The sequence below is a fragment of the Procambarus clarkii genome, chromosome 34 (genome assembly GCF_040958095.1).
Source record: "Procambarus clarkii isolate CNS0578487 chromosome 34, FALCON_Pclarkii_2.0, whole genome shotgun sequence".
In the NCBI taxonomy this organism is placed as follows: Eukaryota; Metazoa; Arthropoda; class Malacostraca; order Decapoda; family Cambaridae; genus Procambarus; species Procambarus clarkii.
Window position 1 is genome coordinate 2,868,138 of NC_091183.1, and position 26,164 is coordinate 2,894,301.

The window sequence follows — 26,164 nt, forward strand, 5'->3', positions numbered from 1 at the left end:
ACCTTAGACAAGGAGCAGCTTTACCTTAGACAAGGAGCAGCTTTACCTTAGGCAAGCAAGAGGAGCTTTACCTTAGACAAGCGGCAGCTTTACCCTAGACAAGCACCAGCTTTACCTTAGAGGAGCTTTACCTTAGAGAAGGAGCAGCTTTACCTTAGGCAAGCAGGAGGAGCTTTACCTTAGACAAGCAGGAGCAGCTTTACCTTAGAGGAGCAGCAGCTTTACCTTAGAGAAGGAGCAGCTCATCCTTAGACAAGTAGCAGCTTTACCTTAGACAAGGAGCAGCTTTACCTTAGACAAGGAGCAGTTTTACCTTAGACAAGGAGCAGCTTTACCCTAGACAAGGAGCAGCTTTACCTTAGACAAGCAGCAGCTTTACCTTAGACAAGCAGCAGCTTTACCCCTAGACAAGCAGCAGCTTTACCTTAGACAAGGAGCAGCTTTACCCTAGACAAGGAGCAGCTTTACCTTAGACAAGCAGCAGCTTTACCTTAGACAAGGAGCAGCTTTACCCTAGACAAGGAGCAGCTTTACCTTAGACAAGCAGCAGCTTTACCTTAGACAAGCAGCAGCTTTACCCCTAGACAAGAAGCAGCTTTACCTTAGACAAGGAGCAGCTTTACCCTAGACAAGGAGCAGCTTTACCTTAGACAAGCAGCAGCTTTACCTTAGACAAGGAGCAGCTTTACCCTAGACAAGGAGCAGCATTACCGTAGACAAGCAGCAGCTTTACCTTAGACAAGGAGCAGCTTTACCCCTAGACAAGCAGCTTTACCTTAGACAAGCAGCAGCTTTACCTTAGACAAGGAGCAGCTTTACCTTAGACAAGGAGCAGCTTTACCTTAGTCAAGCAGGAGCAGCTTTACCCTAGACAAGGAGCAGCTTTACCCTAGACAAGGTGCAGCTTTACCTTAGACAAGCAGCAGCTTTACCTTAGTCAAGCAGGAGCAGCTTTACCCTAGACAAGGTGCAGCTTTACCTTAGACAAGCAGCAGCTTTACCTTAGACAAGGAGCAGCTTTACCTTAGACAAGGAGCAGCTTTACCCTAGACAAGGAGCAGCTTTACCTTAGACAAGGAGCAGCTTTACCTTAGACAAGGAGCAGCTTTACCCTAGACAAGGTGCAGCTTTACCTTAGACAAGCAGCAGCTTTACCTTAGTCAAGCAGGAGCAGCTTTACCCTAGACAAGGTGCAGCTTTACCTTAGACAAGGAGCAGCTTTACCTTAGACAAGGAGCAGCTTTACCTTAGACAAGGAGCAGCTTTACCTTAGACAAGGAGCAGCTTTACCTTAGACAATAAGACGTTGGGCTCAAGAATTAAGAGGTTGCGGCCGCAAGTCTTAATGACAATTGATGTATTTAGTGAGGAAGAAGAAGGTGGCGCTAATTACCTCAGTGGAGACACTGCGGCGGAGCTGTGAGGTGGAGCCCACGGCGCCCATTGTGAGGTGTGAGGTGGGTGAGTAGGAGCAGCAGGTGAAGGAAGAGGAGCGGCGGCGTCCGTCCTCGTCCGTCGTCGTCCAGCAACTGACGCCGCCGCGCTCCGCCTACTCTTGCCACTCGCGCCTCCACACAATTACCAACTTCACCTCTCAAACAATATGCAATACTCCTTCACAACTTATAAATAAACTTTACACCATCTTCCTACAACACCTACGAATATGTCTCCTGAAAAAACTGAACAGTTTTTGTGGCAATATTTCTGGACATGTCCAAGTTTGGGAGCAAATTAGGGCGCCAAAAGGCAGGACGCTGAGGTGGCAACACTGCTCCCAACCGTCCAGAAATATGTTTATATTCAAATTTTCTCAACTGTTTAACATCCAATAATTTCCAGAGATTTTTGGCTCTTTATCTCTCAAGTGTTTACAGTTTTAACACTTTATTATTCTCGTAGTTCTTGTTGGCGTCTACTGAAGAAATAGGAGTCATGAGGCTTCAGTATTTACACTTGAAGATGTGAGTCCCTCAGCGGCAGCCATTGTGGTCAGGCTCCACTGTGTAGAGTTACACTTGAAGATGTGAGGCCCTCAACGGCAGCCATTGTGGCCAGGCTCCACTGTGTAGAGTTACACTTGAAGATGTGAGGCCCTCAACGGCAGTCATTGTGGCCAGGCTCCACTGTGTAGAGTTACACTTGAAGATGTGAGGCCCTCAACGGCAGCCATTGTGGTCAGGCTCCACTGTGTAGAGTTACACTTGAAGATGTGAGGCCCTCAACGGCAGCCATTGTGGTCAGGCTCCACTGTGTAGAGTTACACTTGAAGATGTGAGGCCCTCAACGGCAGCCATTGTGGTCAGGCTCCACTGTGTAGAGTTACACTTGAAGATGTGAGGCCCTCAACGGCAGCCATTGTGGCCAGGCTCCACTGTGTAGAGTTACACTTGAAGATGTACTCAGTGTTGGAGCTTCTTGACCAACCCGGAGTTTGTTGCTCTCAGCACTAAAGCAAAACTCTCATACAATATGAGTACAATAGTTCTCATGATGAATATTACTGTGGGACTCTAGCCATCAGAGGGACCAGGCTCCAGGGTGGTCCTCACCTCTTACGAGCCATGAGGGGGACCAGGCTCCAGTGTGGTCCTCACCTCATACGAGCCATGAGGGGGACCAGGCTCCAGGGTGGTCCTCACCTCATACGAGCCATGAGGGGGACCAGGCTCCAGGGGGGTCCTCACCTCACACGAGCCATGAGGGGGACCAGGCTCCAAGGTGGTCCTCACCTCATACGAGCCATGAGGGGGACCAGGCTCCAGGGTGGTCCTCACCTCTTACGAGCCATGAGGGGGACCAGGCTCCAGGGTGGTCCTCACCTCATACGAGCCATGAGGGGGACCAGGCTCCAGGGTGGGTCCTCGCCTCATACGAGCCATGAGGGGGACCAGGCTCCACGGGGGTCCTCACCTCATACGAGCCATGAGGGGGACCAGGCTCCAGGGTGGTCCTCACCTCATACGGGCCATGAGGGGGACCAGGCTCCAGGGTGGTCCCCACCTCATGCGAGCCATGAGGGGGACCAGGCTCTAGGGTGGTCCTCACCTCATACGGGCCATGAGGGGGACCAGGCTCCAGGGTGGTCACCTCATACGAGCCATGAGGGGGACCAGGCTCCAGGGGGGGGTCCTCACCTCATACATGCCATGAGGGGGTCCAGGCTCCAGGGTGGTCCTCACCTCATACGAGCCATGAGGGGGACCAGGCTCCAGGGTGGTCCTCACCTCATACAAGCCATGAGGGGGACCAGGCTCCAGGGTGGTCCTCACCTCATACAAGCCATGAGGGGGACCAGGCTCCAGGGTGGTCCTCACCTCATACGAGCCATGAGGGGGACCAGGCTCCAGGGTGGTCCTCACCTCATACGGGCCATGAGGGGGACCAGGCTCCAGGGTGGTCACCTCATGCGAGCCATGAGGGGGACCAGGCTCCAGGGTGGTCCTCACCTCATACGAGCCATGAGGGGGACCAGGCTCCAGGGTGGTCCTCACCTCATACGAGCCATGAGGGGGACCAGGCTCCAGGGGGGTCCTCACCTCATACGAGCCATGAGGGGGTCCAGGCTCCAGGGTGGTCCTCACCTCATACGGGCCATGAGGGGGACCAGGCTCCAGGGTGGTCCTCACCTCATACGAGCCATGAGGGGGACCAGGCTCCAGGGTGGTCCTCACCTCATACGAACCATGAGGGGGACCAGGCTCCAGGGTGGTCCTCACCTCATACGAGCTATGAGGGGGACCAGGCTCCAGGGTGGTCCTCACCTCATACGAGCCATGAGGGGGACCAGGCTCCAGGGGGGTCCTCACCTCATACGAGCGATGAGGGGGACCAGGCTCCAGGGGGGTCCTCACCTCATACGAGCCATGAGGGGGACCAGGCTCCAGGGTGGTCACCTCATACGAGCCATGAGGGGGACCAGGCTCCAGGGTGGTCCTCACCTCATACGAGCCATGAGGGGGACCAGGCTCCAGGGTGGGTCCTCACCTCATACGAGCCATGAGGGGGACCAGGCTCCAGGGTGGTCCTCACCTCATACGAGCCATGAGGGGGACCAGGCTCCAGGGTGGTCCTCACCTCATACGAGCCATGAGGGGGACCAGGCTCCAGGGTGGTCACCTCATACGAGCCATGGGGGGGACCAGGCTCCAGGGTGGTCCTCACCTCATACGAGCCATGAGGGGGACCAGGCTCCAGGGTGGTCCTCACCTCATACGAGCCATGAGGGGGACCAGGCTCCAGGGTGGTCCTCACCTCATACAAGCCATGAGGGGGACCAGGCTCCAGGGGGTCCTCACCTCATACGAGCCATGAGGGGGACCAGGCTCCAGGGTGGTCACCTCATACGAGCCATGAGGGGGACCAGGCTCCAGGGTGGTCACCTCATACGAGCCATGAGGGGGACCAGGCTCCAGGGTGGTCCTCACCTCATACGAGCCATGAGGGGGACCAGGCTCCAGGGTGGTCCTCACCTCATACGAGCCATGAGGGGGACCAGGCTCCAGGGTGGTCCTCACCTCATACGAGCCATGAGGGGGACCAGGCTCCAGGGGGGGTCATTGTTACCTAGCTAGTTCGCACAGCTTGTGTATAAATGGACAGCAATATAAAATAGTCTATGGTAATTTCACTATCTTTAAAAGTAATACACCAGAGTGGACCTATGTAGGGCAAACAAGTATAATAAAAAAGATCAGGATAAATAAACATGCACATATAAAACATGTATAATATCAAATAATTCAAAAATATATTCACGTTCTCAATATAACAAGTATTCACTTCAATATCATTACAGAACAAGATGGTCTTACGGCCACTATTAGTCGCAACCGGGTTCTTTGATGGTGGAACCAGAATGATAGTATCCGACCCCAAGTTGGTAGTGGCTTTCAAGGAGTGGGCTTGGTAATGCAAGTAATAAAAAAGGGGGGGGGGGGGTTTAAAGGAATACAACACTTCATCCTTTATCAATATATTCACTCCACTTATCACCACTTTCCCATCACCTTAAATAGAAAATGTAAAATCATAAACGAAGTATTACTACACTGATATATACACATGTGTCGCTCTCTCATAGGACACTAAGCGCTCCTCGATGCTCGTGTAATGCAGCTTTGTCAACTTCCGTGTTTCCTCAACACACAGTACCGTCCTCAACCAGTACTGGGAAACACCAACGAGTCTACCCTAGCCATGGGCCAGTCTATCTACAGTCTCACTTGGTGCTCCTTGTGAACGCCCACACTCACTCTCCAGCCTGGTGCTGGCAGAGAACATCAGCCTCGCGCTGCTGGGCCTCTACACGAATAAATACAGGGGTAGCGAACCCCTGGCAGGAGCTTCTTGCAACTAGCTAGTTCCACTCCTCCGTAGCACCTCACTGTCGGTCGTCTCTTCCTCTAGCCAGTCCTGAGATACACCGAATTCTTTCACTGCCACTTCACAGGCAGACAGTAGACACTACTCAGTTCCTCTTCGGCAGCGGCTCACTGCTCATGTAAAGCAGAATTGAGTAGAGAGATAACAGGCTGCCCTGTGTTGATTGCTTGTCTCTGTACCACTGCAGCCCTACGTCGCCTCTGTGGATACAGACACGTTATCAGTAAACTGGCCGGTACTTGTGAAACTAGGAAATACCACTTATGGACTCTGGCAATGACATACAAGTTGTATCACAATAGATGGCGCTGATTTCTAGGCGCCACCTCACCAGAGGTCGGCTACAGCGACTCTTAGGGCTGACCAAGGCAGGAATCTAGTCTCTTGTAAGTATCATACTGCCACCACCAGATATATATATATATATATATATATATATATATATATATATATATATATATATATATATATATAGGCTGCAGCAGCGTAAATGTTATCAATAATATTAGTTACGCACGGGGCTGCAGCAGCGTAAATGTTATCAATAATATTAGTTACGCATGAGGCTGCCGCAGCGTAAATGTTATCAATAATATTAGTTACGCACGGGGCTGCAGCAGCGTAAATGTTATCAATAATATTAGTTACGCACGGGGCTGTAGCAGCGTAAATGTTATCAATAATATTAGTTACGCACGAGGCTGCCGCAGCGTAAATGTTATCAATAATATTAGTTACGCATGAGGCTGCCGCAGCGTAAATGTTATCAATAATATTAGTTACGCACGGGGCTGCAGCAGCGTAAATGTTATCAATAATATTAGTTACGCACGGGGCTGCAGCAGCGTAAATGTTATCAATAATATTAGTTACGCACGAGGCTGCAGCAGCGTAAATGTTATCAATAATATTAGTTACGCACGAGGCTGCCGCAGCGTAAATGTTATCAATAATATTAGTTACGCACGAGGCTGCAGCAGCGTAAATGTTATCAATAATATTAGTTACGCACGAGGCTGCAGCAGCGTAAATGTTATCAATAATATTAGTTACGCACGAGGCTGCAGCAGCGTAAATGTTATCAATAATATTAGTTACGCACGAGGCTGCAGCAGCGTAAATGAACGATGCTTCACTAACTACATACTTGGTGATCTTTCAACATTTGTCAGGCTAAATATTGCAGGCCTTCCTACTGTATGCCACAGTCCCATACTGAGTCTGTAATTAAATGTTAATTATCAAACACAAACTTGTACTTACATGACCTCACTCTTCTGTGAACAGAGAACCACTTCTTCATCCTTGACTGTACATTGTGCTGGAAATAAACAAGTAATGTAAAACAAACGAAATAAGTCCTCCATGCCAGATCATGTGTAGAATTATCTTCTAAATAACAAATACTAAACTATATTATTCCTGCAACTGTATATTTTCTAAAGCAGTGGTTTGAAAATTCTTTATGGTCATTACTTCTTTTTCATATATTGTCCTAATTAATGGCCGCCCGCTACACTCAGCACAGGTCCCCTCTGGTACCATAACCTGAACACTGCCTCAACCTATGGCCCCTACACTCAGTACAGGTCCCCTCTGGGACCATAACCTGAACACTGCCTCAACCTATGCCCCTTACACTCAGTACAGGTCCGCTCTGGGACCATAACCTGAACACTGCCTCATCCTATGTCCCCTACACTCAGTACAGGTCCCCTCTGGGACCATAACCTGTACACTGCCTCAACCTATGCCCCTTACACTCAGTACAGGTCCGCTCTGGGACCATAACCTGAACACTGCCTCATCCTATGTCCCCTACACTCAGTACAGGTCCCCTCTGGGACCATAACCTGTACACTGCCTCATCCTATGTCCCCTACACTCAGTACAGGTCCCCTCTGGTACCATAACCTGTACACTGCCTCAACCTATGGCCCCTACACTCAGTACAGGTCCCCTCTGGTACCATAACCTGTACACTGCCTCATCCTATGGCCCCTACACTCAGTACAGGTCCCCTCTGGTACCATAACCTGCACACTGCCTCAACCTATGACCCCTAACCTCAGTACAGGTCCCCTCTGGGACCATAACCTGTACACTGCCTCAACCTATGGCCCCTACACTCAGTACAGGTCCCCTCTGGTACCATAACCTGTACACTGCCTCAACCTATGGCCCCTACACTCAGTACAGGTCCCCTCTGGTACCATAACCTGCACACTGCCTCAACCTATGACCCCTAACCTCAGTACAGGTCCCCTCTGGGACCATAACCTGTACACTGCCTCAACCTATGGCCCCTACACTCAGTACAGGTCCCCTCTGGTACCATAACCTGTACACTGCCTCAACCTATGGCCCCTACACTCAGTACAGGTCCCCTCTGGTACCATAACCTGTACACTGACTCAACCTATGGCCCCTACACTCAGTACAGGTCCCCTCTGGTACCATAACCTGTACACTGCCTCAATCTATGGCCCTTACATATAGCAAAAAGGCCCTCCCCCAGGGGACTATGGCCTCCAGTCTGGAAACCAGTGTTCTTGAGAAATTAATAGTTCCAAAAATATAAAAATATTTATTTGGAGTAAACAGAACACTATTCTGTTACAGTATGTACTGTATAATTCTCAATGTAATATTATATTTGTCATTGATCAGTTGTCTTTGTCAGCATAATGAACTTTAAATTATTAATAAGCATTAACTACAGATGAGTTAAATATATGTATATAATACAAACTTTGTATCTCGTAGAGTGCTGAGTGAAACATCATATAAACACACTTCATTCCTCCCACGGAAGCACAATCAAAGTCATGCTTCTCCAAGTCTTCTAAGATCCTGCCACAGCTGCGCATCTGAGGAAAAATTAAATTCTTAGAAACGCAGGTTTAGGGAAGTTAAAACTTAATCAATTCCAAGACAAAGACTCGTTAACTGTCATGTTATTGTCCGCTTATCTGTTATGCAGCATAACGTATGTAAATACTTTCAACTTAAAAACAAAGCGAAGTATAAAGCGCCTTCGAAAACCTTCACTTTAACATTTTGCAGGATTATCCCCCTCCTAAATAAGCTGTATGTAACCAAGCTACAGAAACTACAGTATTATAGATAAAACACTTAAAGATAAGACGGTGCTTTTGACTAAAATATTTACCATTGGTAGGCATTTTCAGACAACAACTTCAACTTGAGCAATAAATGTATGCAGTTCATATTGTCACGGAAGCAGCAAGCATATCACCGTAGATGATACACTAGAATCTAATCCCATATTTATTATTTGCCCAACCTTGGCAGAGTAAAGTTTCTTGTGTGTACATTATATATAAATATATATATATATATATATATATATATATATATATATATATATATATATATATATATATATATATATATATATATATATATATATATATTTTTTTTTTTTTTATTAAAATTTGTGAGGGTACCACCTCTGGTGCCAATGTGGGGACCCATAGCCTCGGTGAAGAAAATAAAAAGTATTCAGAGGAGACCTTGTGGTTTCTCACTGAACACTAATATTATCTTCTCCTACCACCCCCATTCTTTTGTATGTACACATATATATTTACTTTATTTGAACTTTGTTACAAAAAAGGAGTTACATATGGGTTACAAAGATGGTTGTCATAGGTTGTCGAGTTCCTCCAGCTCCTCAGATGGCGGGCAGGAACCCTGGATGCAGTGCGCATTTCCCCTCTGTATCGCCACACTGAGGCGCTGGAAAAGAAAGCTTGCAGCTCTCGGGTCCCTTGTTGTTTCAATGAGCCTAGAACCCAGTTCCTTCAAAAAACTGGTAGCACTTTTACCCCAGGCGCCGAGTGTCTCAGAAGCAATGGGGACAAAATTGTAGTGGTGATCCAGTTCTCTATACTTACGGGATTTGGCTGCTTCCCTGTGGGTGGCAGCGCCACCTGGTTGTGCAACACTGAGGTTAATGTAGGTGTTAGCCAGGGTTGATACGCACGTGTAGTCCCATACCAACCGCTTGCCATTCTTCCAGGGGTTCACTGTGATACCATCCGGGCGACCAATAAGAGCATCAGAGTTACGGGGCGTTAGGTAACGGGGCTCTCTTTCAGCTGGGCATCCAGCTGTGGTGAGGCTCCTCTTGATGATGTCGTTAACTTCACTGTGCCTCGAGTGCCATCCCCCTGTGCTTTGGCAGAGTAGGCCATGGTGGCCGTACCTGTCAGCCACCACCTCGCCGCAAATACACCTATATCTGGTGTGGATTGGGGCAGCAAGGCGGAGGGCCACAGCAATTCGGAGGGCGTGTGGTGTGAGACGCGTGCCAGTTGCCGACATTGGGGTTGCTAACAGGAAATCCCCTGCATGTGGTGCTGCTACTGCTGTGAGGCGAGCAATGTCGTGTTGTGTTGTTGCAGCACCCAGGCACTCTGCAGCAACTTGGTCTACAATGGGACCATCCCAGCTGGATTGCTTGTGGGCTTTTGGGGATGGTGGTTGAGGTGATTGGCCTGCACGAGAGGCCCACTCTGTGGCACAGCGTGTAAAATTGGGATCATGTACACCTGCCAGCTGATGTAAGTGGGCAGGTAGAATTTCCTTCACAAGGTCGTCGGATGCTGTTAAGGAGGACAGGAAGGCTGGAACAGCGATTTGCGTTGCTCTTTCGAACTCCAAGGCCCCCAAGTCTTACGGGAAGAGAGGCTTGTTTCCACTGTAGGTCATCGAGAGAGAGGTTAAGGGCTTTTTCTAGCATTGATTTCAGTAACCGGTCATACTCACTTAGTTTTTGGCTACTGTAAGATGGTGAACACCTCAGAAAGTAGGTTAACCTGGGGAGGGACAGACATCTGGTGATGAGGTAGAGTGCATCATGAGCATCAATATCCTCAATCCTCCCATCCATCCTCTTAAGGTCGGCGATTTTCTTATCAAGGACCTCATCGATAGCTTTCAACCCTAGGGGAGCTCCTAGGAGTGTGCTGTCTTCAGGTTTAGTTTTATGGATATTTGGCAGAAGACCCTCTATTCTCTCTACGATGCCCTGGTTGGAACATATTATTTCACATTTAGAAGGGTTCAGGGTGAGGCCTAAAACTGCACCTTGCTCCTGGATTTTTCTGATGTCCTCCAGGAGGGAGTCTTGGGAACCAGCTAGGGTACCATCATCCAAGAACCAGATGTTAAGCTCGCTGGACAGGACCTCTGTGACTTGTTTGATGACTAAGCAGAAAAGGAGAGGAGCAAGGGGGTCACCCTGTTGGACGCCTTCTCGCGAGTCAATTTCATGTTCGCCAAAAAGTAGCTTAAGATCCATACTGTAGCATGAATGTACAAAAGGGTAGAGGGAAGGGAAATGACTATGAACCGCACGGAGTACAGCATCTCTCCGCACCAAATTGAAGGCATTTTTGAAATCTAGCTTGATAAGGGCCTTTTCGTCTGTGATGTTGGCGATGAAGGCTCGAGCTGCATGGGCTGCCGCCTCACACCCTTGTGGATATATATATATATATATATATATATATATATATATATATATATATATATATATATATATATATATATACATATCGTACCTAGTAGCCAGAACGCACTTTTCGGCCTACTATGCAAGGTCCGATTTGCCTAATAGGCCGAGTGATTTTCTTTATTTTCAATAAATTGTTTCCTGTTAGTTTATTTGAATTATTAGTACTATATTATATGAAGAAGATAAATTATTGACTTAGTTGAGTTTAGGTTAGGTTAAGATGGCTTAGGTTCGGTCATATATCTACGTTAATTTCAACTCAAATATAAACAAATTAACTCATACATAATGAAATGGATAGCTTTATCATTTCATAAGAAAAATAATTTGAAAATATATATAAATTCAGGAAAACTTGGCTTATTAGGCATATCGGGCCTTGCGAATATTAATACCCAGACTCCCATCATATAAATCTGCACCCAGACTCCCACGATACCTATCAATACCCCAGACTCCCATTATGTAAATCAACACCCCGGCTCCCATTATGTAAATCAACACCCCGGTTCCCATTATATATATCATGATGAATATAAATTGAGATTTACATTATGAAAATTTAGTAGCGAGATTTACACTGATGAAGACTGTAAATTGAGACTTACACTGATGAAAACTGGATAGAGAGACTTACAGTGATGAAGACTAAGGTGAGAATTAAACTGATGAAGATTGCAAAGTGAGACTTACACTGATGAAGAATGTGAAGTAAGACTTACAATGATGAATGTGTAGTGAGACTTACAGAGATAAAGATTGTCAACCGAGACTTACAATGAGGAATGTTTAGCGAGACATACAGCGATGAAGATTGCAGTGAGTTACAATGATGAATATTGAGTAGTGAGACTTATAATGATGAAGATTGTGTAATGAGACTTACAGCGATGAAGATTGTGTAGCGTGACTTACAATGAGAAAGTTTGTTAAGTGCGACTTACAATGATTATAAAGTGAGGCTTACAATGAAGATTGCAGTTACTTACAATGAAGATTGCAGTTACTTACAATGAAGAATGTGTAGTGAGACTTACAATAATGAATATTGAGTAGTGAGACTTACAATGATGAAGACTGTAAATAAGACTTACACTGACGAAGACCGTAAAGTGAGACTTACAATAATGAAAAATGTGAAGCGAGACTTACAATGATGTAGATTGTAAAGTGAGACTAACAATGAAAATTGTGTAGTGACACTTACAATGATGTATATTGTACAGAGAGACTTACAATGATGAATACTGTAAAGTGAGACTTACAATGATGAAGATTGTGTAGTGAGACTTACATTGTAAAGTGAGAATGATGAATGTAAAGTGAAACTTACAATGATAATGTAGTGAAACGTAATGATGCAGATTGCAAAATGAGACTTACAATGATGAACATTGGGTGATGAGACATGATGAAGACTGTAAAGTGAGACAAACAATGATGAAGATTGTAAAGTGAGACTAACAATGATGAAGATTGTAAAGTGAGACAAACAATGATGAAGATTGTAAAGTGAGACTAACAATGATGAAGATTGTAAAGTGAGACTAACAATGATGAAGATTGTAAAGTGAGACTAACAATGATGAAGATTGTAAAGTGAGACAAACAATGATGAAGATTGTAAAGTGAGACTAACAATGATGAAGATTGTAAAGTGAGACTAACAATGATGAAGATTGTAAAGTGAGACTAACAATGATGAAGATTGTAAAGTGAGACAAACAATGATGAAGATTGTAAAGTGAGACTAACAATGATGAAGATTGTAAAGTGAGACTAACAATGATGAAGACTGTAAAGTGAGACAAACAATGATGAAGATTGTAAAGTGAGACTAACAATGATGAAGATTGTAAAGTGAGACTAACAATGATGAAGATTGTAAAGTGAGACTAACAATGATGAAGATTGTAAAGTGAGACTAACAATGCTGAAGATTGTAAAGTGAGACTAACAATGCTGAAGATTGTAAAGTGAGACTAACAATGATGAAGATTGTAAAGTGAGACTAACAATGATGAAGATTGTAAAGTGAGACTAACAATGATGAAGATTGTAAAGTGAGACTAACAATGATGAAGATTGTAAAGTGAGACTAACAATGATGAAGATTGTAAAGTGAGACTAACAATGATGCAGATTGTAAAGTGAGACTAACAATGATGAAGATTGTAAAGTGAGACTAACAATGCTGAAGATTGTAAAGTGAGACTAACAATGATGAAGATTGTAAAGTGAGACTAACAATGATGAAGATTGTAAAGTGAGACTAACAATGATGCAGATTGTAAAGTGAGACTTACAATGATAAACATTGAGTGATGAGACATGATGAAGACTGTAAAGTGAGACTTACACTGAAGATTGTAAAGTGAGACTTACACTGATGATTGTGTAGTGAGTCTTACATGATGATTGTAAAGTGTTACTTACAATTATGAATGTGAATTGAGACTTATAATGATGAATATTTTGTAGTGAGACTTACAATGATGATTGTAAAGTGGCACTTACAATGGTGAAGATTGTGTGTAACGAGACTAACAATGATGATGACTGTAACAGGACTCACAATGAAGAGTGTGTAGTTATATTTAAGATGTAGTAGTCTTACAACCAAAATTGTGAAGCGAGATGCAGTCATGAAGAATATGAAGTAAGACGGACAATGATGACAATTGAGAAGAGATACTTACACTGATGAGGATTGTGAGGTAAGACGGACAATGATGACTGTGTTGTTACTTAACATGAAGAGTGTATAGGTGATTGCTAGTGATAGAGCTTGTGTTTAGTGTTACAATGAAGAATTCATTTACCTAGTTGGGACTAGAAATGTGAATGTGGTGTGAGGGTTACAATGAAGAATTTACTCACCTAGTAAGGACTAGAAATGTGAATGTGGTGTGAGGGTTACAATGAAGAATTTACTCACCTAGTAAGGACTAGAAATGTGAATGTGGTGTGAGGGTTACAATGAAGAATTTACTCACCTAGTAAGGACTAGAAATGTGTGTTTTGAGACTATGTAGCAATGATGATTATGGAGTGAAGCTTAGAATGAAGATAATATAGCGAGGCTTGTTACAATGAAGATTGTGTACTGAGGCTTGTCACAACGGAGGTTGTGTATTGAGGTTTGTTACAATGAAGATTGTGTACTGAGGCTTGTTACAATGAAGATTGTGTACTGAGGCTTGTCACAACGGAGGTTGTGTATTGAGGTTTGTTACAATGAAGATTGTGTACTGAGGCTTGTTACAATGAAGATTGTGTACTGAGGCTTGTTACAATGAAGATTGTGTACTGAGGCTTGTTACAATGAAGATTGTGTACGGAGGCTTGTTATAATGAAGATTGTTTAGAGTTGTTACAATAGTGTGTGCAGTGAGGCTTGTCACAATGAAGATGATTGTGTATTAGTCTTTATCATAATGGAGATGATTGTGTATGAGACTTGCACCTGCTTTACTTTGCCTTTACAATACATCTACACAAGCACCGGCTTTACCTTGACTTTACTGCTCCACAAGCACTAGCTTTACCTTGACTTTACTGCTCCACAAGCAATAGCTTTACCTTGACTTTTCTGCCCCACAAGCACCAGCTTTACCTTGTCTTTATTGCTCCACAAGCAGCAGCTTTACCTTGTCTTTACTGCCCCACAAGCAGCAGCTTTACCTTGTCTTTACTACCCCACAAACAGCAGCTTTACCTTGTTTTTACTGCCCCACAAGCACCAGCTTTACCGTGGCTTTACCTTAGACAAGCAGCAGTTTTACCTTAGACAAACAGTAGCTTTACCTTAGACAAGCAGCACCAGCTTTACCTTAGACAAGCAGCAGCAGCTTTACCTTAGACAAGCAGCAGCAGCTTTACCTTAGACAAGCAGCAGCAGCTTTACCTTAGACAAGCAGCAGCAGCTTTACCTTAGACAAGCAGCAGCAGCTTTACCTTAGACAAGGAGCAGCTTTACCTTAGACAAGCGGCAGCTTTACCTTAGACAAGCGGCAGCTTTACCTTAGACAAGCAACAGCTTTACCTTAAGAGGAGCAGCTTTACCTTAGAGAAGCAGCAGCTTTACTTAAGAGAAAGAGCAGCTTTAACTTAGAGAGGGAGGAGCTTTACCTTAGACAAGCAGCAGCTTTACCTTAGACAAGCAGCAGCTCTTCCTTAGACAAGCAGCAGCAGCTTTACCTTAGACAAGCAACAGCAGCTTTACCTTAGACAAGCAGCGGCAGCTTTACCCTAGACAAGCACCAGCTTTACTTTAGAGGAACAGCTTTACCTTAGAGAAGGAGCAGCTTTACCTTAGACAAGCAGGAGCAGCTTTACCTTAGACATAGAGCAGCTTTACCTTAGACAAGGAGCAGCTTTACCTTAGACAAGGAGCAGCTTTACCTTAGACAAGTAGCAGCTTTACCTTAGAGAATTAGCAGCTTTACCTTAGAGAAGCAGCTTTACCTTAGAGAAGGAGCAGCTTTACCTTAGAGGAGCAGCTTTACCTTAGACAAGGAGCAGCTTTACCTTAGACAAGCAGCAGCTTTACCTTAGACAAGCGGCAGCTTTACCCTAGACAAGGAGCAGCTTTACCTTTGAGAAGGAGCTTTACCTTAGGCAAGCAGGAGCAGCTTTACCTTAGACGAGCAGCAACTTTACCTAAGCCATGCACCAGCTTTACTTTAGACAAGCGGCAGCTTTATCTTAGAGAAGGAGCAGCTTTACCTTAGAGAAGGAGCAGCTTTACCTTATACAAGCAGGAGCAGCTTTACCTTAGACAAGGAGCAGCTTTACCTTAGATAAGGAGCAGCTTTACTTTAGAGGAGCAGCTTTACCTTAGATAAGGAGCAGCTTTACCTTAGACAAGTAGCAGCTTTACCCTAGACAAGGAGCAGCTTTACCCTAGACAAGGAGCAGCTTTACCTTAGACAAGGAGCAGCTTTACCTTAGACAAGAAGCAGCTTTACCTTAGACAAGTAGCAGCTTTACCCTAGACAAGGAGCAGCTTTACCTTAGACAAGAAGCAGCTTTACCTTAGACAAGTAGCAGCTTTACCCTAGACAAGTAGCAGCTTTACCTTAGACAAGGAGCACCTTTACTCTAGAGAAGGAGCAGCTTTACCTTAGAGAAGGAGCAGCTTTTGTCGGAAAATCCGACACCATTTAATAATCATACAGACAGATAATAAGTGCTGCTGTATTACCAACAAGTTACCCATAGAAAACGTAACTTGTAGTGGAATTACCGTCTAAAGAAAACGGGATATCATCACCACATACTATTATAATTCACCAGCTATTCTGCTGGGAATTGTTCTTAAATACATTAGTCTTTGGACTTTACCATCATAAAAACATCTTATATAAATTAACTTAATTATCAATATTAAAGTAGAGTAAATGTGACCCTTCTATCACTTTCTGAAATCTGGACAAAGTAGGCCAGGCGAGAGTGAGGAGGAGGGCAGCCATTGTTGTTGTTATACGAGACCAGAGGCTCACACGGGAGCAAATTCGGCTCCTGTTAATTTTACTTGGACGTAGTGTTATGGAAACCAAAGGTACCATTGTCAACACGATGTCTACAATTCAAGTTAAGTCTATCCGAAACCCGTTTATCATTCATTTATGGCCATTAATGTCATTGGGTAGGGTTACCCGGTTAGATCACATGGAAGCCTCAAACTAAAGGTAATTAAGCCAGGTCTTCATGTTCCATGTACTGTTTTCTCTGATATACTTGTCATATACTAGGTTTCTGGCTTCACAGCTAGCGCCCTTTTGACAGGTCAAGACGAGGATGCAAGACTTTGTGCACCAGTTACTGGGTGAGGAAGCTACCTCAAAGAGGATAATTTGGTGTCTACACTCTAGTTATACCTGGTGGACTAACCTGCTGTACTATAAGATAAGGAACCTCATCAATGTATGTAGCAGTTACTGTAGTATGATTGGCTGCATATATATTAATTTAATAACCCCCCCTAATGTGTAGAGGATCGATTTGTGAGATTGAGATTATTGCAGAAATACAGTCCACTTATCATTATACAAATTGCTATCGAAGTATATAAATTAACGTAAATATAAATTCATATAAATTAAATAAATATAAATCTCACAGGTCGGTTCCCACATTATTTGGTCATCTTCGAACCGGATGACGGATTATTTGATCCTTTGAACCCACATTTGGTCATCTTAGTACCGGATGAACCAGTGGATTCATTAAATATACTAGTGCAGTGTTATTTAAACAAAGGCCAGCAGTCAAGACGGCAGCCTAGCCTCGAGGGAGCTCAGGAGCCTCCCTCAGCCCAGTTCAGCCTTCGTCAGCGGTTTCATGCACACCCACAGATATTTGGTGGCGTGTTATTTCGTGAAATGACAGCGCTAATATAGAATCCAGCCAAATTAGTGACTGTGTCTTCGCGAGATTGTTCACGGATTTCGTGGTGTTACATTTCGCGAGAGATTATCTACGAATTTTGTGGACTTTATTTCGCGAGGTCACTAATAATATTTAATACTTCTAGATAATATTAGAAGTTTCATAGAGGCTAATTAAGAGGCTATTATCAATAATTGTGTATATTATTTCTCCAAAATAGAGAATTATTTAATATATATTGCACTAGTGATCACAGTATAATATTTACTAATTGCCAACCCACATCAGGGTAGGATATTAACCATTGACTAGTTGAACTATTATCGTTCACCCTAGTCCCATTATTACCATAGTCAGTTGTACTATATTGAATAACCTAACACCATTAATGAATGGTGCAGACCCTATTTTGGGTGTAATTTTTATCAACTCGAATTGAGTTGTATATATAATAATTTACTTATGATCATTACACCTTTGAGTGATTAATTAGTGTCTCTACCATCCTAGGGTGATATAGAAGAGCTAACCTAAAGGTACTTCCAGTGACACTGGTTTATCACTCAAATCATTAGTGTGTATGATTGTATATATATAATGTGTATTAATTTTAAGTGCTAACCTCTAGTAGAGGTAGGATTATTGCCTAGAGAGTGCAGAATTTACCCTAGGCTACCATTAGTGTTTGTTCAGTATTATGAACAGCCCAAGTACAAGTCCCACAAGGCTTCACCAACAAGCCAGTATGGATAATGCAGGGAGAATGAAAAGAACCCTTACAGGTCTTAAAGGCCACTTAACAAGACAGATCAAGAAATGTGAAGATTTGTCACAACAATCAACAGTTGATTATGCTGACCTGGAAAGCTATTATCAAGCAGCTGCAGGTAAATTTGAGCAAATCAAATGTCAAATAGCAACATATGTGGCTGAACTTGCCAACACTAATTTATCAGAAACAGAAATAGACGACATTATGGTTGATCTTGCGAATTATGAAGATCACACTCAGGCCACGTTACAGCCTTATGTCAAATTAATTGCCCAGAACAAAGCAACAGCAACAACAGTTGCATCTAATACGAGTCAAGCAGAAGCTCGACTCCCTCCAATTAATTTACCCACTTTCTCAGGAAAAGACGAGGAAGATTGGGATGAATTTTGGAACAAATTCGTTAACCTTGTAGACTCAAAACAATCTTTACCAAAGAGTAGTAAATTCTCTTATTTGCAAGGCCAATTATCAGGTGAGGCTAAAACAGTAGTATCCCATCTGAGATTAACTAATGACGGCTATGATCTGGCAGTAAAACTCCTCAAGGATAATTATGCTGACCCAGAAGTAAGAACATCACATTTAGTTCATGAGCTGTTGCATTTACCCCCACCGGAGGCTTCAGCTGATTCACTCCAAGTCTTCAAGCTGGAGGTAGAATCATTGATCAATGCCCTCAGCCTGACAGCAGATACAAACGGGGCTGAGTGGGTCTTGAAAATAATTGTCCAGGAGAAAATACCTAGGGACATATTGAGACAAATGAGTGCTCATTACAATAAAAGTATCTTATCCATGAATGAAATATCTGAAGGTTTAAAGTCAGTAGTTCATCAATTACGAACACATGACAAATTAAAACCACCAAGTAAACCCTCAGAAACCAATAATAGTAAACCACAGAGTACCAAAGGTACTCCAAATCAATCTAAACAATATAATTCAACACCAAAGTGGAACAGTGGCAGTGTGGGCGTATATGCAGTGGGACCCTCCAAGCCTATAGTTACTGTGTCACCCAAGAACATGACACCAAAGGGTACAGGAAGCTATGGAACATGTTTGTTCTGCAATGAGAAACATTCAATGTACCACTGCTCTAATTTTCCTGATAGTGACGCCCGTGTTGAGCGACTCAAAGATTTGCAACATTGCACGAGGTGCCTCAGGAAACATAACATCAACGACTGTGATACCCAATTACACACCTGTAATAGGTGTAACAAAGGTCAGCACCATGCAGCATTGTGCAGAGACACCAAAACAACGTCTCCAAACCCCAAGGTGGAAGATAGCATTCCCACCACAGTACAGTACTGCAAGGTGCAACAAACAAAGAGTGTCCATGCGGCAAAGTCTAAAGGTAATACGACTTTGCCTACTGCCCAAATTACCATCCTGAATAAGAGGGCCAAGGTCCATACCCGTGGGTTGTTTGACCAAGGATCCCAAAGAACATACATCACTAAAAGGTTGGCAGATGAACTACAATTAAGGCCTGTAGCCCAGATGTCATTCAACATCTCAGGGTTTGTAACAGATGCAGGACCTCAAGTCTACCAGGTGGTACAACCATCAGTACGTTTAGGCAGGTACGTCTGTCGAGTACAAGCCATTGTGGTGGACAAAATACCAGTAGACCTACAAGTTCAAGGTCTGAGAGCAACAGCCAAATTCCTGAGAAATAGAGGAATAAAATTGGCAGATAATATTAAGTCTGATCACCTCACTGACTTCGGTCTCCTTGTTGGGACAGACTATTGTCATCGATTCATCGGTAGCCCTACTAAATATCAGGGTATAACCATGTTAAACTCTGCAGGAGGTAAATTACTCTCAGGCCCAGTATCAAGCCTGAGGAGACCTATGCCTGCAGATAAACAATACCAGTAGAAATCTAAATTTGTCAGCTGATTATATTTCTCCAGTAGCATTATACTAAGGAGATTACAGCTGACTATACCAACAGAGGTTGATGTTAGTATCATCATTTAAAGCTGAAGATGAGTTCATGAGGCCTCAGTGGCAAATCAGTGAACAGTAGCCTAAAACAGCTACAAGTCACTGCGACCAATGTCACTGAACCCACTGCAGTCTCAGAACCATACTTTACTTTAATGATGAGCTATTCAATCTTCTGAATCAATTAACTAAATTAAACCCCAATAAATCTGATGACTGATTTGATACATTTATTATTTAATCAAGATGTATTCCATGGGCCTCAGTGTTTATATATCAGTGACCAGTTACCTGAACAAACTTCAAGTTATATCTAATGTCACTGATCTCACTGCAGTCCCTGAATCATACTTGACTGTAGTACTTGATCACATTCAGTCTTCTGGGTTAAATAATATGTAATAAGGCTTGAATATTAGCCTTTCAAGAGTTGACAGGGAAATGAAATCGCATTAGACTTCTAACCCCTGCAACTCTAGTACGGGACATCCGTCCTGTACGAACAGACACACAAATGTGTGATTACTAACTACTAACATCAAATTAATGTAATAATTCGAAGGAGGAGTATCGGTGTTCGTCTGTTCTAAACAGGACTTCGACCCGTGAGCAGCCCCCTGGGGAATTATGTCGGAAAATCCGACACCATTTAATAATCATACAGACAGATAATAAGTGCTGCTGTATTACCAACAAGTTACCCATAGAAAACGTAACTTGTAGTGGAATTACCGTCTAAAGAAAACGGGATATCATCACCACATACTATTATAATTCACCAGCTATTCTGCTGGGAATTGTTCTTAAATACATTAGTCTTTGGACTTTACCATCATAAAAACATCTTATATAAATTAACTTAATTATCAATATTAAAGTAGAGTAAATGTGACCCTTCTATCACTTTCTGAAATCTGGACAAAGTAGGCCAGGCGAGAGTGAGGAGGAGGGCAGCCATTGTTGTTGTTATACGAGACCAGAGGCTCACACGGGAGCAAATTCGGCTCCTGTTAATTTTACTTGGACGTAGTGTTATGGAAACCAAAGGTACCATTGTCAACACGATGTCTACAATTCAAGTTAAGTCTATCCGAAACCCGTTTATCATTCATTTATGGCCATTAATGTCAGGATATAGGGTGACCCGGTTAGATCACATGGAAGCCTCAAACTAAAGGTAATTAAGCCAGGTCTTCATGTTCCATGTACTGTTTTCTCTGATATACTTGTCATATACTAGGTTTCTGGCTTCACAGCTAGCGCCCTTTTGACAGGTCAAGACGAGGATGCAAGACTTTGTGCACCAGTTACTGGGTGAGGAAGCTACCTCAAAGAGGATAATTTGGTGTCTACACTCTAGTTATACCTGGTGGACTAACCTGCTGTACTATAAGATAAGGAACCTCATCAATGTATGTAGCAGTTACTGTAGTATGATTGGCTGCATATATATTAATTTAATAACCCCCCCTAATGTGTAGAGGATCGATTTGTGAGATTGAGATTATTGCAGAAATACAGTCCACTTATCATTATACAAATTGCTATCGAAGTATATAAATTAACGTAAATATAAATTCATATAAATTAAATAAATATAAATCTCACAGGTCGGTTCCCACAGCTTTACCTTAGACTAGGAGCAGCTCTACCTTAGAGAAGGAGCAGCTTTACCTTAGACAAGCAGGAGCAGGTTTACCTTAGAGAAGGAGCAGCTTTACCTTAGAGAAGGAGCAGCTTTACCTTAGACAAACAGCAGCTTTACCTTAGAGAAGGAGCAGCTTTTCCTTAGAGAAGGAGCAGCTTTACCTTAGGCAAGCAGGAGCAGCTTTACCTTAAACAAGTAGCAGCTTTACCTTAGACAAGGAGCAGCTTTACCTTAGACAAGGAGCAGCTTTACCTTTGAGAAGGAACAGCTTTACCTTAGGCAAGCAGGAGGAGCTTTACCTTAGATAAGCAGGAGCAGCTTTACCTTAGACAAGTAGCAGCTTTACCTTAGACAAGTAGCAGCTTTACCTTAGACAAGGAGCAGCTTTACCTTAGACAAGGAGCAGCTTTACCTTAGACAAGCAGGAGCAGCTTTACCCTAAAGAAGGAGCAGCTTTACCTTAGACAAGCAGCAGCTTTACCTTAGACAAGCAGCAGCTTTACCTTAGACAAGGAGCAGCTTTACCCTAAACAAGGAGCAGCTTCACTTTAGACAAGCAGCAGCTTTACCCTAGACAAGGAGCAGCTTTACCCTAGACAAGGAGCAGCTTTACCTTAAGCAGCAGCTTTACCTTAGACAAGGAGCAGCTTTACCTTAGACAAGGAGCAGCTTTACCTTAGACAAGCAGGAGCAGCTTTACCCTAAAGAAGGAGCAGCTTTACCTTAGACAAGCAGCAGCTTTACCTTAGACAAGGACCAGCTTTACCTTAGACAAGCAGGAGCAGCTTTACCCTAGACAAGGAGCAGCATTACCCTAGACAAGGAGCAGCTTTACCTTAGACAAGGAGCAGCTTTACCTTAGACAAGGAGCAGCTTTACGTTAGACAAGGAGCAGCTTTACCCTAGACAAGCAGGAGCAGCTTTACCTTAGTCAAGCAACAACTTTACCCTAGACAAGTAGCAGCTTTACCCTAGACAAGGAGCAGCTTTACCTTAGACAAGCAGCAGCTTTACCCTAGACAAGGAGCAGCTTTACCCTAGACAAGGAGCAGCTTTACCCTAGACAAGGAGCAGCTTTACCTTAGACAAGGAGCAGCTTTACCCTAGACAAGGAGCAGCTTTACCCTAGACAAGGAGCAGCTTTACCCTAGACAAGGAACAGCTTTACCTTAGACAAGGAGCAGCTTTACCTTAGACAAGGAGCAGCTTTACCCTAGACAAGGAGCAGCTTTACCTTAGACAAGGAGCAGCTTTACCCTAGACAAGGAGCAGCTTTACCCTAGACAAGGAGCAGCTTTACCTTAGACAAGTAGCAGCTTTACCTTAGAGAAGGAGCAGCTTTACCCTAGAGGAGCAGCTTTACCTTAGACAAGCAGCAGCTTTACCTTAGACAAGGAGCAGCTTTATCTTAGACAGGGAGCAGCTTTACCTTAGACAAGGAGCAGCTTTACCCTAGACAAGGAGCAGCTTTACCTTAGACAAGCAGCAGCATTACCTTAGACAAGCAGCAGCTTTACCTTAGAGAAGGAGCAGCTTTACCCTAGAGGAGCAGCTTTACCTTAGAGAAGGAGCAGCTTTACCTTAGACAAGCAGCAGCTTTACCTTAGACAAGCGGCAGCTTTACCTTAGACAAGGAGCAGCTTTACCTTAGACAAGCAGCAGCTTTACCTTAGACAAGGAGCAGTTTTACCTTAGAGAAGGAGCAGCTTTACCTTAGACAAGCAGCAGCTTTACCTTAGACAAGCGGCAGCTTTACCTTAGACAAGGAGCAGCTTTACCTTAGACAAGGAGCAGCTTTACCTTAGACAAGGAGCAGTTTTACCTTAGAGAAGGAGCAGCTTTACCTTAGACAAGGAGCAGTTTTACCTTAGAGAAGGAGCAGCTTTACCTTAGACAAGGAGCAGCTTTACCTTAGACAAGGAGCAGCTTTACCTTAGACAAGGAGCAGTTTTACCTTAGAGAAGGAGCAGTTTTACCTTAGACAAGGAGCAGCTTTACCTTAGAGAAGGAGCAGCTTTACCTTAGACAAGGAGCAGTTTTACCTTAGAGAAGGAGCAGCTTTACCTTAGACAAGGAGCAGTTTTACCTTAGAGAAGGAGCAGCTTTACCTTAGACAAGGAGCAGTTTTACCTTAGAGAAGGAGCAGCTTTACCTTAGACAATAAGACGTTGGGGCCAAGAATTAAGAAAGGAAAGGAAACTATGAGGGGCAAGCGCCAAGCCCTTAAGGCTATATAGCACTAGGGGTCAGGATAAGGATAAGGATTAGGGATGGGACGGGGGGATGGAATGGTGCCCAACCACTTGGACGGTCTCAATTACCTCAGTGGAGACACTACGGCGGAGCTGTGAGGTGGAGCCCACGGCGCCCATTGTGAGGTGTGAGGAGGGTGAGTAGGAGCAGCAGGTGAAGGAGGAGGAGCGGCGGCGTCCGTCCTCGTCCGTCGTCGTCCAGCAACTGACGCCGCCGCGCTCCGCCTACTCTTGCCACTCGCGCCTCCACACAATTACCAACTTCACCTCTCAAACAATATGCAATACTCCTTCACAACTTATAAATAAACTTTACACCATCTTCCTACAACACCTACGAATATGTCTCATGAAAAACTGAACAGTTTTTGTGGCAATATTTCCGGACATGTCCAAGTTTGGGAGCAAATTAGGGCGCCAAAAGGCAGGACGCTGAGGTGGCAACACTGCTCCCAACCGTCCAGAAATATTGTTATATTCAAATTTTCTCAACTGTTTAACATCCAATAATTTCCAGAGATTTTTGGCTCTTTATCTCTCAAGTGTTTACAGTTTTAACACTTTATTATTCTCGTAGTTCTTGTTGGCCTCTACTGAAGAAATAGGAGTCATGAGGCTTCAGTATTTACACTTGAAGATGTGAGTCCCTCAACGGCAGTCATTGTGGTCAGGCTCCACTGTGTAGAGTTACACTTGAAGATGTGAGGCCCTCAACGGCAGCCATTGTGGTCAGGCTCCACTGTGTAGAGTTACACTTGAAGATGTGAGGCCCTCAACGGCAGCCATTGTGGCCAGGCTCCACTGTGTAGAGTTACACTTGAAGATGTGAGGCCCTCAACGGCAGCCATTGTGGTCAGGCTCCACTGTGTAGAGTTACACTTGAAGATGTGAGGCCCTCAACGGCAGCCATTGTGGCCAGGCCCCACTGTGTAGAGTTACACTTGAAGATGTGAGGCCCTCAACGGCAGCCATTGTGGTCACTGTGTAGAGTTACACTTGAAGATGTGAGGCCCTCAACGGCAGCCATTGTGGTCAGGCTCCACTGTGTAGAGTTACACTTGAAGATGTGAGGCCCTCAACGGCAGCCATTGTGGCCAGGCACCACTGTGTAGAGTTACACTTGAAGATGTGAGGCCCTCAACGGCAGCCATTGTGGTCAGGCTCCACTGTGTAGAGTTACACTTGAAGATGTGAGGCCCTCAACGGCAGCCATTGTGGTCAGGCTCCACTGTGTAGAGTTACACTTGAAGATGTGAGGCCCTCAACGGCAGCCATTGTGGCCAGGCTCCACTGTGTAGAGTTACACTTGAAGATGTGAGGCCCTCAACGGCAGCCATTGTGGCCAGGCACCACTGTGTAGAGTTACACTTGAAGATGTGAGGCCCTCAACGGCAGCCATTGTGGTCAGGCTCCACTGTGTAGAGTTACACTTGAAGATGTGAGGCCCTCAACGGCAGCCATTGTGGTCAGGCTCCACTGTGTAGAGTTACACTTGAAGATGTGAGGCCCTCAACGGCAGCCATTGTGGTCAGGCTCCACTGTGTAGAGTTACACTTGAAGATGTGAGGCCCTCAACGGCAGCCATTGTGGTCAGGCTCCACTGTGTAGAGTTACACTTGAAGATGTGAGTCCCTCAACGGCAGTCATTGTGGTCAGGCTCCACTGTGTAGAGTTACACTTGAAGATGTGAGGCCCTCAACGGCAGCCATTGTGGTCAGGCTCCACTGTGTAGAGTTACACTTGAAGATGTACTCAGTGTTGGAGCTTCTTGACCAACCCGGAGTTTGTTGCTCTCAGCACTAAAGCAAAACTCTCATACAATATGAGTACAATAGTTCTCATGATGAATATTACTGTGGGACTCTAGCCATCAGAGGGACCAGGCTCCAGGGTGGTCCTCACCTCTTACGAGCCATGAGGGGGACCAGGCTCCAGTGTGGTCCTCACCTCATACGAGCCATGAGGGGGACCAGGCTACAGTGTGGTCCTCACCTCATACGAGCCATGGGGGGGACCAGGCTCCAGGGTGGTCCTCACCTCATACGAGCCATGAGGGGGACCAGGCTCCAGGGTGGTCCTCACCTCTTACGAGCCATGAGGGGGACCAGGCTCCAGGGTGGTCCCCACCTCATACGAGCCATGAGGGGGACCAGGCTCCAGGGGGGTCCTCACCTCATACGAGCCATGAGGGGGACCAGGCTCCA

At 44.5% G+C, this 26,164-nt stretch overlaps 2 protein-coding genes across 2 annotated transcripts in view; both read right to left on the reverse strand.

Annotated features, from left to right (window-relative positions):
- The window catches only part of LOC123762151 (uncharacterized), a 56,875-nt gene extending 55,322 nt beyond the window's left edge, over positions 1–1,553 (reverse strand). Inside the window, exon 1 of the mRNA XM_045748529.2 lies at positions 1,394–1,553. Coding sequence (XP_045604485.1) covers positions 1,394–1,444 — 51 coding nt within the window. The 5' untranslated portion in view covers positions 1,445–1,553. The remainder of the gene's footprint in view (positions 1–1,393) is intronic.
- A 3,162-nt stretch (positions 1,554–4,715) lies between these two features.
- On the reverse strand, positions 4,716–24,177 carry LOC138371080 (uncharacterized). Its single transcript, XM_069335739.1, has 4 exons — positions 24,030–24,177; positions 8,138–8,255; positions 6,649–6,706; positions 4,716–5,585 (listed from the first exon to the last, which is right to left on the reverse strand). The coding sequence occupies exons 1-4, from the start codon at positions 24,078–24,080 to the stop codon at positions 5,471–5,473; spliced, it is 342 nt and encodes a 113-aa protein (XP_069191840.1). The 5' UTR covers positions 24,081–24,177; the 3' UTR covers positions 4,716–5,470.
- Between the last annotated feature and the right edge of the window lie 1,987 nt (positions 24,178–26,164).